The sequence below is a fragment of the Vidua macroura genome, chromosome 3 (genome assembly GCF_024509145.1).
Source record: "Vidua macroura isolate BioBank_ID:100142 chromosome 3, ASM2450914v1, whole genome shotgun sequence".
NCBI classification, from domain to species: domain Eukaryota; kingdom Metazoa; phylum Chordata; class Aves; order Passeriformes; family Viduidae; genus Vidua; species Vidua macroura.
Window position 1 is genome coordinate 2654351 of NC_071573.1, and position 17630 is coordinate 2671980.

The 17630-nt window shown below is 41.0% G+C and overlaps 1 protein-coding gene across 5 annotated transcripts; it reads right to left on the minus strand.

Annotated features, from left to right (window-relative positions):
* Positions 1 to 244: 244 nt before the first annotated feature.
* GTF2A1L (general transcription factor IIA subunit 1 like) lies at positions 245 to 12727 on the minus strand. Of its 5 annotated transcripts, none has more exons than XR_008436354.1 (10): positions 12356 to 12727; positions 10398 to 10499; positions 9976 to 10099; positions 8561 to 8616; positions 7499 to 7592; positions 5747 to 6342; positions 3974 to 4246; positions 3068 to 3157; positions 1548 to 1657; positions 1129 to 1216 (listed from the first exon to the last, which is right to left on the minus strand). XR_008436354.1 is itself a non-coding variant. In XM_053973852.1 (9 exons), exons 1-9 carry the CDS (start codon positions 12374 to 12376, stop codon positions 1109 to 1111), a joined length of 1464 nt encoding a protein of 487 aa, XP_053829827.1. In that variant the 5' UTR covers positions 12377 to 12726; the 3' UTR covers positions 245 to 1108. The 5 variants fall into 5 exon arrangements, 2 of the variants coding, with proteins under 2 accessions (XP_053829827.1, XP_053829829.1); XR_008436355.1 differs by lacking the exon at positions 1548 to 1657 and adding an exon at positions 2162 to 2260 and having other exon boundaries at positions 1130 to 1216; XR_008436356.1 differs by lacking the exon at positions 1129 to 1216 and adding an exon at positions 2162 to 2260 and having other exon boundaries at positions 1572 to 1657.
* Positions 12728 to 17630: the final 4903 nt, after the last annotated feature.

Here is a 17630-nt window from a genome sequence, read left to right on the forward strand (position 1 = left end):
GGCTACAGCTTTACCATGGAATTGCCCATCTTGCCCTACAAGGAAAAGGAGCCAGCCAGGGAAAAGCTGCAGCTCTGAAAGACAAGGGCCCAAAGCTTCTTTTGGACCTTAATTTCTAGAAAAACTAACAAAAAGTTGAAGTTGGGAGGAATGCAGTTCTCACTGCCACGTGCATGGCTTTGTACCCATTTCTCTAAGAGAGTTTATACTGAGGGAGCACAAAAACAACTCTGTGCTAGAAATGTGTATGAGATGACACTTTTATTATTATGCACAATTTGTATCATTCACAGCTTACTGGTGTGTAGTTCTAGAACAAAGGGGAAATGTACAGTAGCAAACTTAAATGACTTCACATTGACAGTGAAAATAAATCACATTTTAATATTACATCACACTACTCATTGCATCTCAGTAGACATAGCTAGTACAGAATAAACAATAATAATTCTCATATATTGAGAGTTCCAGGATCTTTCCCAGAAATTTCCCTTATTGCATCTACAGTGCATGTCTTTAAAATGAAGTCCAAAAAACACAAAGCAACTAAAAAATCAAGAGATGTGTGCAGTTGAAACAGCTACAGGTTTCAGACTTGCAAAGATATTGCTTTTTTTTTTTTCAAGTCAAGTGTCTTTGAAAAGAATAACACAACAGTGTAATTTTATATTTCAAGTCATACCTCAGCTTTTAAGAGCTGGGGAAAAAATAACAGAACTAAAACTTATTTGATTATAATCAATAAGTCATTCTTTACTAATTATTAATATTTCTTTACCTTCTTGAATTACGAACAGATATAACATTTCAAGCTTTAAAGTTATTCATTCCAATGATGCTTCTTCATTGGAAAAAATTTTAAAAATCAGAAAAGAACAGCAAAGACAGTGGTTTAGTTTGCAAACTAATCAGATTAACACTACAAATTACCAACACAGATTTTTGCATATTTTTTCATCACAGCTTTGCTGCTTTGGGGTTTGGTTCTTTTTTTTTTTTTTTCTTTTTTTTTTTTTTTAATGGCACAACAACACAAAGTCCAACTGTTTCACAGAAGGCTTATAAGAAAATAATGCCACAGCCTTCAAGGACATACTGGAGTGAAGTTTCACCACTCTGCATCTCCAGTGGCTTTTGCAAAAACATGGTCTTTACCCTCAATAGACATCACTCCATCTTTTAAGTAGAACTTCCATTTGTTCTTAGTTCGATGTATCTGGTAAAAAATAATAATCAAAATTAATGAAATCACAGATATAAATTAGGCCAATCATTAAAAAAACCCAGCAAGATTTACACAGCTCGTTTTTATTTTAAAATCCTTACGGCCCAAAATATTCAATGGAATATTCAATGGAAGCATTATACTTCAATTGTTTATAAGGAACTCCCTGCCCCCACAAAGAGAGAAACCTCCTGAATCTTATCCCATCCTGTCCCACAACTTCCCCCTAAAAACTGTTACCTATGACAGCTCAACACCAGCAGGACAAGAGAACAGTAACAGGGCAATCCCAAAACACAGCACACCTTGCAAACCAGTGTACCTTAACTAAAATGTAATGTTCTCCTTTTCACATGGCAAAGCAATGTTGCATGCACAGAGGTCTTAGGAACAGGCTAAAAGCATCAAAACTTGGCTTAAAGGCAAATATTGCTATGAAAAAAAGAAAAAGAATGTGCATGTTGTTTCTTTTTAAGTGCCTGCAAGGAGATCCATACTTCAGAAAGTTCTGTTTAATATTAAAAGTAATTTTAAATAGCCCTAGAAAATCCTTTGAATTGTCAGCATCAGTTTTCAATTCCAGAAAAGAAATGGGACAGCAATTTTACCAAGAACATTGTCTTAATGGTAATAAGGAAATTAAAGACATAACTGGTTTAATTTACTTTCTACTGGGCCTACATGTTTTATTAAACCTGTATTGCAAAGGGGAAAGTTACCAACATCTTTCCCCAGCTTCTGTGACTCCCAATTTCTAATAACATCTGATATTAAATTTCCTATAAGGCATGCCCAACGCTGACCTTCCTAGTAGTTTCTTTTAGATTTTCAGGCAATTTTTTAGCTTATTTCAGACAAAACTTGCTCTAGATAACAGTATGCACTACCTATAGCAACTGTAAGGTCTGAGTTCTGAAGCTGCAAAACTTGGTGTACCTTTCAATACAATGCAGACACCAATGGCTTCATTTCAGAGGCATTTTCTACACATATCCCTATAACTTTCCAAAATTACTGGTCTCAGGAACAGTCAATCTGTCACAAATTATAAAGACAATTTTCTTAGCACCTCACTGTTTCCTAAACCACAGACAACCACACAAAAAGTTACAGGCCGAGTTAGACACACACAAAAAGTTCTCTAGTCACTTTTGAAAGAATATTTAAAAAAAAGTCAAGGCACACTCTTAAATCTTAAACAAACTACAGACACATTTTTCCATATTTGCTTTAAAATATGCCCCTTTTTTTCTCTTTTAAATTACTAATATGTAAGCATCCAAAACCAAACAATAGCTCAAAGGACTCAATTTGATCTTCAGGAGTTCAAAGTAAGGTTGAATTTTAAGCATTAAAATGAAGGTGGACAATAAGGCACTTAATGACTACTTGGTTTCTCAGACAGAACAAAATTCTGTAGTGCTCACTGAGAGATTTTCATACCAAAGACAAATAAAAAAAACAGTAAAAGAAAGTACATACACCTTTCTTTCTGTTATCCTTTTTAAAAGCCTTAATTCACAGCTGAATATGCCTACATACATCCACGGAGATGTTGATCTTACTTAAAAGTTAAGGAAATAAACAAGCTTTTGCATCTTTACAAATCATGATTTTGCCAGACTTGTTGTTCCCTTTTCCTTTAATAGGCCATTATGATTATCCTCTTTTCAGAAAACAGTAGGAAAGTCTTCAGACTATTGTCAGCTAAACACATCATTTAAACACTCCATTACAGCATTAGAGTTTCTTCAAAAGGCACTGACAGGAGAGCAGAGATGGATTTGCTGCAGATATTATTTAGGATGATTAAGGAACAAAGATAAAAGTGTATTACTGTACCTTTTCATACTGACAAACTATCACATTGTCAGTGTCAAACAAGTCTGCAATGTCCTGCTCACTGACATCATCACCAGAGTTTAAGGGGTCCTAGAGATTAAAATTCTGTTTTATAACCTCTTTCAGAATAGCAATGAATATACTTGGAATCAAACATACCCAGAACAACAAAGTTACCATTGCAAAAATCAAGACCTGGAGGCTGTGAAGACTACGTTGCACCAACCTCATTTACAAGTACCTTTTACATGTTTGCATTCTCAAAACCCAAAACACCCTAAACAAAAACACAGGTCAAGAAAGCAAAACTGATAAAGCAGACCCCAGTAACTGAAATACTGGTCAAGTTGTATTTATATGAAGTCCAAATGCTACAAGTTGATTCTCTTGTGAACAAACCTATAGGATACAAAATTGCATATCTTTATGAAAAAGGAAAGCCTAGGAAATGCAGGGCATTAGAGGGAGAACAAAGTTCTTGTTAATTGTTCTCTGTCTAATCCCCTGTGGTCCTTCAGAAGCAAAGGAAACCTAGATTTGTATCCTGATCTTATTTAAATAAATCTTATTTAAATCTAATTCTTTAAAAAACATCTTACTTAGGTTAAAAGCAGAACTCCATTCCACTGAGGCCAGGGTTTTACAATAAAACTTTAATTCTGATAGCTAAGTATTTTAATTCATCCAATAAACAAATTACTTTCCAACAGTTCTTTCATTTGTCCATACTCCTCATAATGTGCTTTCAAGTAATTTCTCTGCAGTACCTCCTGTCTCCAGAGGTTTGTAACTTCACTGTGCATGCCCTGCATCAAACTAACCAGGAACTGTTCTAGGTCCAACAATTCAACAGCCAAGAGAGATCTAATACTGTTATGTGCTTCTAAAGGTTTAAAAGTAAATTACCTCCTCAACTATGTCTATCTGGAGGTTTTCATTGTCCCCATCACTGCAGCTGGACTCTGTGTTTGAAGAACTGTCACATTCTTCATCGTAGTCTTCCTCATCATCCAGAACTCTTAGATCCTCCGAATCAATGAAGCCAATGAATTCATTCTCTTCTTTATCTTTTGTTTGTGGTATTTGCTCCTTGGAAGAAACATCCCCAGTGCCATCAAGCTGGCTTATGCCTTCAATGTCACTGCAGAGATCTTTCTCCAGCGGTAAATCCGATTCCGTCTGCTCCGCGGGTTCCGTGGGACAGAAAGAAAGAGACCAGGGACAGCTTGTGAATCAACACCACCCATGTTCAGCACAAAGCCTGAGATTTTTGTTTAATACATCAACAAGCCTGGGGCACTAATATGAGAGTTTCAGGTCCTACTGCTTGTAAAACCCGAGTACATTTGTAAACGTTGTGTTGCATCTAACTTAAATGGAACCCAGGTCAAATATTCCTCAGCAATACAGAAAAAAAATTTTCTTACCCTTTTCTCTAAACACCCTTGTACTCAAACAACTCTAAAGCAAAGGCAGTCAAGTGGACACTTAGAATTTCTATTGCAAAAAAAAAAAACCTCCCATAAAAAAAAAGGAAGCTACTCTTCCACCCCTAAAAATAACATTTTTCATTTTTGAAATAAAAGTCAAGATGAACTGATCCCTCTCCCTCAAGTCATTCAAAATGCTTTGTTTAAATAAGATATAAAAAGCTGGGAGAGACAGTAAATATTTCAGTACTTCAAGTTACTGTTCATAAAAGTGATAGAATTCCTAAACAGAGCATTCACAGGAGCATAAAAGGGCTTTAAGGTTTCAGCTATCTTCAGTTTCTCATTAAATCTTTATTGTAGCACTTAATTCCCATCCACATGCACTTTCTAGTTCAAGAAAGGAATGCTTGGTTTTGACCTCCCATTCTCACTACAGTCAGCCTTCATCATGCTGCCATCAGAGTTCAGATGAGCAACATTACACTTTCTATTTACAGACATTGGGCATTACTGTAATTAAATTTGCATTTAATAAATCTGCCTCAATCACATATGAACACTACAACTCAAAGTCACCAAGCCAGCCTGAACTTCAAACATCTGCAAGTAATTTCTGGCACTAAAATTGGATGAGGTCAGGAAAGCAGCTTGTTAATTAAAATCACTCAAGTTTCCCACACAGCTCCAGCTGAGTTCTAGTTTACCCAGGACTTTTTCCCCAAGGAAATATATTTTCTTCAAGGAGATTTTCACTTATCAAATTTGGCTTTTCATCCTGAATGCATTCTCAGTACATCTTTAATGCTCTTCACACATTACAAGTTAAAATTAATCCCAGCTGATCTTGTGAAAGCACTTTGCCCACAATTGACCAGTATCCATATGCAGATCAGTGCCAGAATATTGAAGTTCTCAAAGAGTCTTTCATGTCTGCTTAGTCACAAAAAAACTGCCATGAATCTCAAAAGTAATCAATAAGTCTAATACATTCTATCTATCCATTACATTTTTCAGTATTTTAAAATTGATATTCTCATCACAGTATTTTAGCAGTAGTTTTGACAAATTCTTAATGTAAAAACAAGCAGTCAGCTACTGCTATTCTAAACAAGCTTAAGCCTGAACCATAAAATCAAAACAACTTTTGTTCTTCTCACAGAGAGGCACTAGCTGTCACTTAGAAATGTGTCCAAACAACCATCTCTAACAGATGTACTTTCATTTGCTGAGAAACAAAAGGCCTTACCTTGTCAGAGGAAGCCATGCTGCCCTGATCCTTTAGAAATGCATTTTCATCCAAACCTTCCCCTGCAATAATCAGGTCAATGATATCATCAGACACCTGCTGCTGCAGCAGCTCAGGATGCTCCATGTCCAGCTGCCCCTCCACATCCAGCAGGACACTGCTTGAGCTGCTTGCCAAGGATTCATCCATAAAAAGTCCTTCAGAGCATTCTGGAGTAAACACAGCTGTGTGAAGGTTGTCATGCTGGAATTTTTCTGTGGATTCACTGCACTGATTCAACACTGCATTAATTTCAAACTCCTGCAGACTCACAGAAGGCTGCTGGACCAAGGTAGCAGAGGTCTCCAGGTGTTGTTTTTCCACAAAGCTTGGTTTAAACAGCACAGCCTGCTGGACAGCAGTCTCCTGGGGCTGCAGTGTTTCACCAGCTGCACGGGCAGCAGATGCATTCAGCTGTGTGACACTGGCAAGGCTGGCCTGCAGAACTGAAGCTTGCCCAAGGGGATGAAACATCTGCTGCACAGGGTAGTGGAGAATGCTTCCATCTCCCGAGGCCTGTGTGACCACAACAGGCACATTCACCTTGTAAAGTTGTCCTGCAGAGAGAAGAGTTCAAAACTGCTTCAGCAGGTGAAACTACAGGCTCATCCAGGCCACTGACCTGTCACCACTGAAAACAAGAGCAATCACCAGGGCAAACTATGAGAAAAAGGACATTTGCAAAGCAAAACTTTCCTCAAGCATAATTCCTGCCCTTGAAAATCAGGCGTTCAGAAGCTTCCTGAATCATGGCTTCCAGCCAGTCCATCATGTTTAATACCTCTTTTTGGGTTTGGCCTACACAGTACCCTGTGACAGTAAGTTCAATAATTTAACTACATGCTGGATTTAAAATAAATAAAGAAATACCCTGGTTTTGAATTTTTCCATGTCATTTCAGAAACTAAGAAATACAAGATGAAACAGTAAACTAGTCCATAGCTACAGGGAGAGTTCATCCCTTTAAGGACATTTAGGTATTCTCTCTAAAAAAACTGCCTATTTTAGTTTAAAAGAAACCAAAGAACCCCTAATTTATATATCTTTTCTTAAGAAAACCACTCCAAATACTGAATGCTTAAAGTTATTACTATCAGTGTTAAAACAGATGCCGGAACCCAGTTCTAAATTTCATTTGATTTTTCTTCTCCCCACTCACATGCTCACACAGACAGAGTCACTGGTACCAGTCTATAGGTCTCATGAAAACAGGAATTATACCTGAAACAGATAACTAGAGACATCAGTTTTCATCAAAGAACAGCTGTTTGAGAGAAGAGTCAATGACTGAACTAAGCCTTCCAATGATCACACCTAAACAGTACAAGGAGTTTTATCACCAAAAGAATGGGATCCAAAAAGTTAATGGATAGTTGGATTTTATTTTAATAAGAAATCAATTTTGTCTCTGAAGAACCACAGTGCCTTTAGCTTCTTGAAAGCATAGCAGATTGTCCCAGAGAGACAGGGAGAAGGAGATACCCCGTGTCTGGGCTGACAAAGGAAAACACTTGTTACGAGCTGTAAAACTGACACACCAACTAATCAATGCAGTTACCTCCCCCACACAGCCACTACAAAAACAAAGAGGAGAATGACCAGCTCTACCCTACACTTCAACTTCTCTCTTCAACCTGTTTCATCTACTGTCCCTGGGACTCTTTCAACATCCCCAGAGCACTGCAAGGTTTGACATCTCCTCGTTACCCTTACCTGGTGCTGGCTGCAGCATCACTCCAGCTGGCATCTGTAAAGGATAAGCTACACACGAAGGGACAGCAAGAGTCACACCCACTCGTGGGGGCCCCTGCAACACAAGAGCTGGGTTCAGGCAGGAAAGGACACCTGGAATATCCATGGGAAACACCAGTGAGGGGCTCTCTGTGGTCATCTTCACTGGAAAGCTGCATCATGCTTTTGAGATTTAGACAGATGAACAGTATTCTGCACTGACAGAGTAATGGCTTGCCCCAAGTGTTTCCTGCTTTCCAGCTATCACACTCCCTTTTTGTTAAGGCAGCTTTTTCCATAATCCCCTCAATGTACCCACCATCCAGAAAGGTGTTTTTCTACTCAAAGTCACTTTTACCTAAGTTTATGCATTACCCCACACAGCACAGGTTTGCTGTGTTTGCCTAGGCCTATGAAGTCACTTCAGATTCTCTATTCCTCCTGGGAAGCAAAGAGTTGGATATACACCTCCCTTTCAATCTAGCAGTTCTGAGGAAATCCAACTTTTAAATCAGGAAACATCTTCCCAATATTCCATTTCAACTTGACAAGCTACTTAGCTTGAGGCTCAGGAGGCACTCAGTAAGTTCATCAAGCTCTGGCAATCAGTGGCTGGTCCCCAAAGAAATTTTGCTATGCCCAGAATTCTGATCTTGTCAACTATAAAAACACTCGTTTTCCTTCTGGATGATTTCTACACCTCACAGATAATGCTGCTCCCAGCTTCACCAGTGTAGTATTTCCCAGCCATGCACTATTTTAACAACCAGTAATAATTTTTTTTCTTTAAAAAGTATATGTAGCTGTGCATTTCCACTACACTTTCATTCTATGGGCTAAATACATGCAGCTGTGTCTTTCCAACATTTCTGGCTTCACTCTTTGCAGAACCAGCTGGTACATCCCATCCTTCTTCACTGCTCCAACAGAAGCAGCAGTGTTGTAACTCTCCCTACTTAAGCCTAATAACTGGCAAACAACTTTAAAAATTTATGAGTCCAACATAATCAAAATTGAAGTAAAATAATCACTACAGCTACATACCAGTTTTGCTGCTGTGAAATGCTGAAAACCTCTGCCAGCCTGGATGACATAAGAAGCTGTTTAAAAAAAAAAAGCCACTTTACAAAAAACATTAATTTCTTGGATTCAGTTATCATTCAATAATTTACAGCAAACATGGGTGAAACTAAAGCAATCTAACTTCAATTCATCCTCATTAGTGAGCACAAGTATTGCCTTGTCAACTTGAGGAAAACATGCAAGTATTTTTTTCACAGCAGAGCAAGTCCAATCATGCAAAAAGTAGGAACAGTAGGATAAGATTTTCAACAGCATCCAATACTGAATTGCACGGGAGAAAAAAGGGCAAAGGGAAAACTTTCCTGGGATTTTAGAAGCAAGCACTTTAGGTAGCCCTAACTACTTTGAAAATCTCTAGCCATGGGGCAATTCAAAGCCCCCTTTTGGAAACAAACAGATTTGCTCACACTGCCTGGCCTTAGTATTGCCTTTTAAAAACTTAAGAGTAAGAAGGTAAGGCTCATTAAATATAAAACCTGCAATAGCCTGCAAACACAAAAGTACATTCCTTTTAGTCACGTGAAACTAATAAAATACCTGCCTCCAGAAACAGTTCATTCAACTAGGAAGACTGTAAAAAAACAAACACAAAAAAGGAAGAAAAAAAAAGAAAATAAGTAAAGAACCCCACTGATAAAGAATGCCTGCCCAAGCTTGAAATACACTGCAACACAGATTTTCATTAAATCACCTCATATGGGGTTTGTCCTTCATGGGCAAAGGTCCTAACAGCCTCTCACTTTGGGGTAAGTCTCAGCTGAGTACTACACTCTACCACAACAATACCACAGTGGTCAGCTGGACTTTATTAAGAAGAATAGGTCCTGATGTCAGAGACTGTGTGAAAGTCAAGTACTCCTCTGCAACAGGAATGCTGCTTTTAGAAAAACTAACTGGAAGATAAACTAAAAAGCTTCCTCTCTTCTGTTTGAGCAAGGGATTACATTTTAACAAACTGAGAACAAGATTAAGCCCCAACCTGACAGCAGAACTACATGGCACAAATGAGCCATAAAACCTCTGAACATCAGGGCACACATCAAAAGGGGAAGCAGGAGCTTAACCCTGCAGGTAAATTTGCAATTGAAGGGCTACACTATTGGACTGCAGACAAGGAGGCTAAAACTCTGTGCATGTTTTGCCACTGGAAACGAGCAGCTGATCAAAAGCATGTAGACACAATTCTATTCGTTTATTAAAGTTTAATTCATCATTTACTGGTCAAATTCTGCTTCCAAATAATTACTGTTCCACATCAAGCTAAATATATGCATAAGATATATACACAAACCAAGATTATTCCAAGTCTTCCAAAAACATCCCTGAATCACCGAGATAGTCTGAAATTGCATGCACTGTGTCCAACAACATCTGACCTGCTGAAGTCTGCAAAATGCTGTGAGAACTGTGTGGCAGCTGCAGACTGAACCGTGGAGAACAGTGGCTGTGTTTGAAGAAGCCTTCTGTTGCTTTAGACTGTGTCACCTTCGTTTCCCAAAGCTGCAGGAAGATTATTAAGGTCAACAAACATCAGCTTTAACAACAAACTGCATCAAAAAATATAAGCAGGTATTCCCAGCTTTTCCAAGAGTAAATTGACTGATTCTATCCAACAAACAGGGTAGCAAAAACGAACCAATTTCAACTCCCAGCAGCCCCCATATCACTTGCAGGATTTGCAACTCCTAAATTAGGGCAAAAGTTTGCATGTTTAGGAGGGCAAAGAAATGGACAGGTCCATCATCTCAAAAGAAAAGCACAAGCACAACTGCTGTTAATGCAAGGGAACTCAACAAACCTGCTTCAAGTCTTTCAGAACCTGCTCCTCTACACCCTCCTCTGCAAAGAGCTCCCGCACACCTTCAACCACATCTTCGATAATGGACTTGTATAGTTCAGGCTTCATTAGAAAAAAAAAGAAATATTTTCAAGTTAAGAGGAGCATTAAGTCATTTGAAAAGATAGCACAAAGTCTAATCTCACTTCATAAAGTGCTGTTACAAACTGAACAGCATGAACAGATCAGTTTAATAAACTGAATGACAAATGCAAAGGTCTGCAAGTCCACTCATTCTTTCAAATCTAACACCCTAAAAAAGTACTGGATTTGAGCCTCAAATTATTGTTTAGACTACCAATAATTTGGTAAATGCTTAAGAAAATCCTAGAAACATTCAAAAACCATTGCTGTGCTGTATTTTCAAACAAGCTTGTCTAACCCCATTATATCATACTAGAATCATTGCTCCTAATCTAAGGGCCAACCAATAATACAAGCTATTAAAAATGAACCCTGCCAGTTCCATCAGAAGCAGAATGTAAGGAACCCACAAAAAGTAATAGAGATTTTTTTTTTTTACCTTTGTGGAAACAGTCTGATGCTGCACAGTAACCTAAGTGGAAATTTGAACACTACTTCTATCAATACAGATCACTCATCTTACATTACAATAGGGCTCCAACAGAACATTTTATTCTTTCTTCTGTCCATGCCAGTGATTAAATCCTAATCCTCCAGTCAGACCTGGACAGCAGATACACATGAGCTTCAAGATTCCTACACTCCAGTGCAAATGTAAGATAATGAGCCTTTAGCAATTTAAAGCTTATTCATCTTGACTCTCATTACCATCAGAATAGCCTACACAAGGTGAAAAATGAAGCTGAGATATTTTAGGAAACCTTACAAGATTCTGGATTAATAATATATTTTTTTAAATATCAAATTAATATTTTACTTATCCAAAGTTATTCTAAAGCTCAGATGACAAACAAGTTCTTTTCAAAGAAAAGGAGGTATTAAGAAGTAACATGCTACACTTTCTGCAAAAAGCAACCAACACAACTACTTTAAAACAACCATAGTCATGTGTAATTTCTTATCAGGGGTTATCAACATCCAGAGTCCCCCAGCACTTTTTCAGGATACTTATAAAGATGAAGAGGGGAAAAAAAATTTGCTCTTGTATCTCTACACTAAAAGCTGCTGATCAGCCCATATGTCAAATGCTCTGCCTTCACTGCTAATCCAGAAGAGAATCTAAATGTTAATCTTTCAACGGGCCTATTCCTCTCCCCAGGATTGCCAAGCTACAGCGAGTACAAATATTTATTGTGCTCTATAAAAACTGCACACAGCAACTGTAAAATTCAAACACCGCATGCCTGCAAATCAGAGGAAAATGGTTACAGCACAGGCGCTGTTGTACTCCAGCTTAATCCCTTCGCACGCAGGCACTCCTTCGGCAGAACCAGGCCATCCACAGCGGGAACTGTCCAGCTCCGGTTTTACCCGTGTGCAGTGGGGTGGCTCATCCACGTCCCGTTCCAGCAAAGCCTCCAAGGCTCCCCTGGGACTCTCGTGCTTTGAGGGAGCCCCAGGAAGGGCGAGGCAGCAGCGGCCAAAACCCGCCGCGGCACCAAGGCCGCTGCCTCCCTGCCTGGCACCGCCGAGCTGCCACAGCGTCCCTCGCACCCCGCGGCTACCCAGTGCCAGCCCCTTTTGCCCACAAATGGTCATTTTCAACAGATTTTTTTTTTTAATTAAAAAAAAAAAAGGCTTTCAATGCCGTCCTTGGGCTTCCCGCGCCAGCGAACAGGTGGAGGTTCCTGGCCAGGCCGGGAGGCGACTTCCTCATCATCCTCATCCCTGTCCCCAGCGTCCCGCAAGGAGGAGCGGCCAGATCCCTCTAGCCTAGCCTAGCCTAGCCTAGCTGAGCCGAGCCTAGCTTAACCAAGCCCAGCCCAGCCACTCACCACGGGGCTGCCGTGAGCCATGGCGGCCGCCGCCGCCTCAGCCCCCGCCCGCCTTTAAGGCGCCGTTGCCCGGCGGACGCGGCCGGCCCCGCCCGGGCCCTGCCCCGCCGGCCCTCAGGGCTCCTGCGCTCCCCTCACACCCCAAAACCGGCTCTGGGGCACGTCGTGCTAAAGGCAGAACTTTAAAAACCCTAAAACTGAAAGAGTGAGCCGCCACTGTCCGGTCTGGGCAGCAAGCTGCAGCCTGAAGCATCGCCTTTTTTGAGCACAGGATTTCCCGACCTGGAGAGCCGCAGGTGTTGCCGGGGGTGGGAATGCGCCTAGGCGAGCTGGCTGCAAACGCGTATCATTTTTGCTCTAATAAACCCTGAAGTCGTGATTACCTCCTAAACGGGGGTAGCTGAAGCTAAGTGTTGCAGTTAAGCAGCGGCAATCTGGTACAACTACTCAATTATTGCTTACATTTGCAGCAATCTGCTCATATGTTAATGCAGAGATCTACTAATTTAGCAGTTACTAATCTGGAAAAATGTTCATTAATCTCATATGTGTAGGAGAAGATATACTTAGGTCTTTATGCACCTTCGGTTGGTGTTGCCCTGAGGCTTCTGAGAACCTAGAAATAGAATCTCTTTTTCCTTTCATTTTCCTTTGTTTTTCTTTTTTTTTTTAGGTAGCTATGTCGTTACAGTGCTGTTTGGCTTGTGGAAAGGATTCTCACCCATTAAGTTTAATTTTTAAGCCTTACACATCCTGAAAAATGAAAATATTTTAATGAAAATACTGTCAGACCCTTAATTAAATAGCCAGACTAACACCTACAAAATAGAAGAAGCAACACCCTTAATAAGCTGTGTTTTCACAAGTGAGACAAATGCAATTTGCTATTGAAGTAATTTTTCTCTGCAAGAAAATATGTTTAATGACACTGCTTAAGTCTTGAATTAAACAGCAGTTGCATATTCAGCTGTTCTGTATGCCCTCCATCATTGTGAGGAAAAGGCAAGCCACGTTGCTTTGCTTACAGAATAATTTAAATAATAAACCACATTTTTTTTTTTTTCCTTAAATCACAGTGCTCATTTGAAACTGCCTGGGCCAGTGCATACCAAAAGTGTCCTTATTCTTCTCCTGACTTTTTTTTTTATTTTTCCTGTCGAGATAGCAGGAAGGAGCTGCAGCCTTGAGGCTCTTGCTGGGCCCTGAAGGTCGCAGATGGGGATCCTGCAGCTGGCTGCCACCTCCTCGTCAGGCCTGACCCAGAGCCATCGCCTGCCAGCACGCTCTGCACGCCTTCTAAAAGGTGCAAGTGCAGCGAGAAAATTCCATAAAGGAGCTCCCTGCTTTCTACCTCCCTCTGTTTATCTCAGGGCTACAAAGAGCCTTAGAATCACAGCAGTTTCCACGCCTAACTTCAAAAAGGAGGAGAGCCGGGGAGTTTGGTACTAAAGGATTGCTCAGCTGTCTCAGATGGTGGTCAGGTGACTTTGCCTCTGTCCACGGGAAAATTTGCAGACTGTCATGGTTTGACACTGGTGCAATGCTGGTGCTCCTATGGAAATATACCTTCCCAAATAAATGCTGTGAGACGTGATTAGGAATAGAGCAGAGCAGGCTTAAGCTTAATAATAAAGGGAAAAAAACTTTATTAAAGTACTACTACTATAAAAAACACACACTAAATCTAGGATTTTCGATGAAAACCTTCTAAAACATTCCTCCTCCTCCCCCCCACCCCAGTTCCAACAAAAACTACAGTGAGACACAACTCGGACAAGAAAAGTCGAGTCAAAAGTCAAAGCAAATCATCCTTACCTGCACTTGAGGTGGACAGCATGTGTCTGTATTTGCATTTCCACAAGGCACTGTGGGCATCCCCCCTTGTGTTCTAAATGATACCCTCTGTGTTGTGAATAACAAAGGGCCTGTCACCGGGTCATGCCAGCTCCCTTCATGCGGGGACAGCAGATAAACCTACTTAGAGTACACAGGTATCACCGGGGAGGAAGTAGGAAAGGGAATACAACTTTCCAAGCTGCACAGGGAAGTTGCAGAGGGCACTTCCTGCTGACCAGGACACTTCTGTTTTCACCTGTGGCCTAGGAACACACCTTCTGTAATTTCTTTTACGAATTCCTAGGGAAGGTGTCTTTTCATCCAAGCGCTCTCAGCCGAACAGCGTGAAAAAGCCTGGTATGCACAGAAAAAATTCAGTCATTTCTGAAAAAGGGGAAAAATATAAAAATATCCGTGACTAGCGTTACTCATACTGACTGGCTAGCTTTGATATGGTGAGCTTAACCTACTGTCTGTGTCCTGCCAACACTGTTGTCATTTTTATGCTTACGGAAGTTTTTAACATTTAATCCCACTTTTAAGAGAAGAAACTGAGGCACAGACCCACCAGATATCCTGCCAGAGCTCACAAATGGCAGCCAGGAGCAGCATTGGGGTTTCATCAGTCTTGGTTCAGTCTCTTTAAGAGCTCACCAGAGTTTTAGAGAAGGAAAGATTAGCATGCTGTTCAAAACCCTCCTGATTTTTCAGGGGTTTTGTCTGCCTTTGGGATAGTGCTGCTTAAGGGCACCTCAAACATTCGTTTACTAGACAGGCTTTAATTTGTAATTATTTATACTCCTTTTGGTACATGATGTCTAGAGAAGATTTATTTTTGGATGATAAGCCTTTATTAATCATTTAAAAAAAAAAAAAGTTACCGTTTTCAAATGTCTTCCCTGTAAGAAATGGAGAACTCTCAGCACACTCAGATGCTTGGTCATGAATGCCCTCTCCTGTCTAAATCCAGCATTGCTGCTGGAGAGGAACACGGCCACACAACTGCAAAATTCTTTCTCAAGGCATATTATACAAACACCTTCTTGCCTTTTCTTTCCAAGTAAAGGCAATCATTCTTAGGAGGAACTGGTTGCAGAATCCAGGCAGTCCTCATGGAGATAACATGACATGAGCAGAGGTGTAATTTCATTTTAAAGATACCCTCTAATGTGTTCCCTTTGTTTTCAGCTGTTGATTCATAGATATATGGCACTCCAGGCTCATAATCAATTTTATTAACAGCGTGATTTTGTTACAAGCTCCATAATTTCCCTCGGAGTTCTGAGACAGATAATACTGGGACCTGTGATTTGTTCCTTTTTCATTTATCATGTGTGACTCCTGTTTCTTCAAGAGCCTCTCTTTTTTTTTTTTTTTAACCTGATTTAAGCCACTTTATCAGAACTATAGAAAGAGCTCTGCCTTAATTCAGTGTAATGACAAATTTTCAGGACATTGGGTGGTTTATGAAGGGCTCTGACCTGTACAAACTGCTATATAAAAATGGCAGTCTGATGGATTGAATATACTGAATAGTTCTGTATATCTCGGCTCCTCAATAAGCCCAAAGACCTGTGTAGTATCAGTAAGCCTAATTAAGGATGAAACAAGCCTTGCCTCTCCAAGTACTCACCCTGATACATATGCCTTATGTGGACAGAAAGCCTCAAAGGGAAACAGCAGCCACCTGGGGTGGGGCCATTTCACTGTGCTTATTCTTGTGCCTTTCTATCACACTCCTGCTGGTGTCAGGCTCAGTGCTCAGCCCCTGTTCCCTCACCTCCTTTGCTATCTGCTTTCTTGCCCTGGGTATGATGTATGGATGTGTACACCACCCTTTTTTCCCCAGAGACACCCCAACCTCCTGACCTGGGTCCTAAGAAAAGCCACAGTCCAGCTCCCTCCTCTTTTGTGCATTGTCTTTGCCTTCATGGCTCTTTAAGTCCTTTCTCTGCCATCTGGTTTTACCCTTCTTCATCAGTGGATGAAATCTCACCCCTTCCTCACCTGTCTGTAATTGCCACTCATCTGCTCCTGGCTCCCTGGCTCCAGTGGGGAGGGCTTAGCTACCAGGGGGTGCAGTGGGGGAATAAATGCCAGAGACATCATTTCTCCTTATTTGAATTAGCTGCTGGAAGTTTGCTGTTGAGCAGACAATTGGAGAAGTCCAGCAGTTTTAGTGTGAAGTTAAATAAGAGCAGAGCAGCATGTTTTGGTCAAGGCCAGTTTGCTCTGCCTAACACTGAATTTGGTAATTTCAAGAGGAGTAAAGCTGAGTGGCTGCATCAGGCCTTTGCAGCAGCAGTGGAATTTGCAGCACCAAGCAACCACTAAAATCACCCAGCAAGTGACTTTGAGAGACAGGCTGAAGCACAGCTAAGCAGTCAGGCTGTCCTTCTTAGTGCCTCATTAATACCAATTTAACTCTGCTAAGGAATAACTCAGCTGTATGGAGAGTAACCTTCATTGTCATATTGGCTGTGGGAAGCATTTATATGAGGACCCTAGTATTTGCTAAAGGTCATATTCCTGAGCTTCCTTTTCTGAGAAAACATGGAGAGGCTCCTGTTGTCCTAATACACAACTGTACACACCTTTCCGTTTTTCTTTTTTCCTTTTCTTTTTACCCCCAGCTCCACTTTTGTGTAGACCGAACCTGAGCAGATTTTCTGCACTCTCATTTTGACATTATAATCACATAATTAACATCAAAGATATTCAGTCATGGATTCACATGGAGGGGGCTAAAACAGCCTTTTCCTGTTTCTGTTCAGGCAGCAGTTGGCTCCCTCCACTTTGGATGAAGTCTCATCTAAATCCCGGTGTCATCACTTCCATTTAGACAGTGACATCTGCTCCGTGCTACAGATGACACATGAAGGTCCCTTCCTAAATGGCAGTCCAAGAAGGTTACAGTGGTAGCTCACTTCTGGATATCACCAGGCTAATGCCTCAATTCTTGCTTTAAATCCTCCCTTCTTCACTGCTGGGTTTTGTTTGATATTTTCATTGCATTCCTTACAGCGCTGACCTTGTCATTTCCGTGGCCTGAGCAAGATTGTCCTGAGGACAGGTCACCTCTGCCGGGAGCGGTGCAGGTGTCAAACAGGAATGCTGCAGGCCCAGCAAGCTCTGCTTGGTGCACCATGGCAGGATGAAAGCAGGGCCCCCTGCCTGGCCTGGCACTGCCCTGCTCGGGTGGGGAACCTTCACGGTGCCCCCCATCAGTCTCGCAGCCACCTGCTGTGCCCGCAGTGGCTCTGCCCATGCTCCCCTGCTCCTTTTCCAGCTGCTTCATCTCCTCCTCCCCACCCCAGGAGATCATTCACTTCCTTCCCCAACCAGCCACCCGCAGCCATTCCCAACTTTGTTCTCAGTACCTTCCCTTGAAGGCGCTTCTCTGCATGGGTTCCCCCGCACTTTTCTGTTTCAGTCCCTT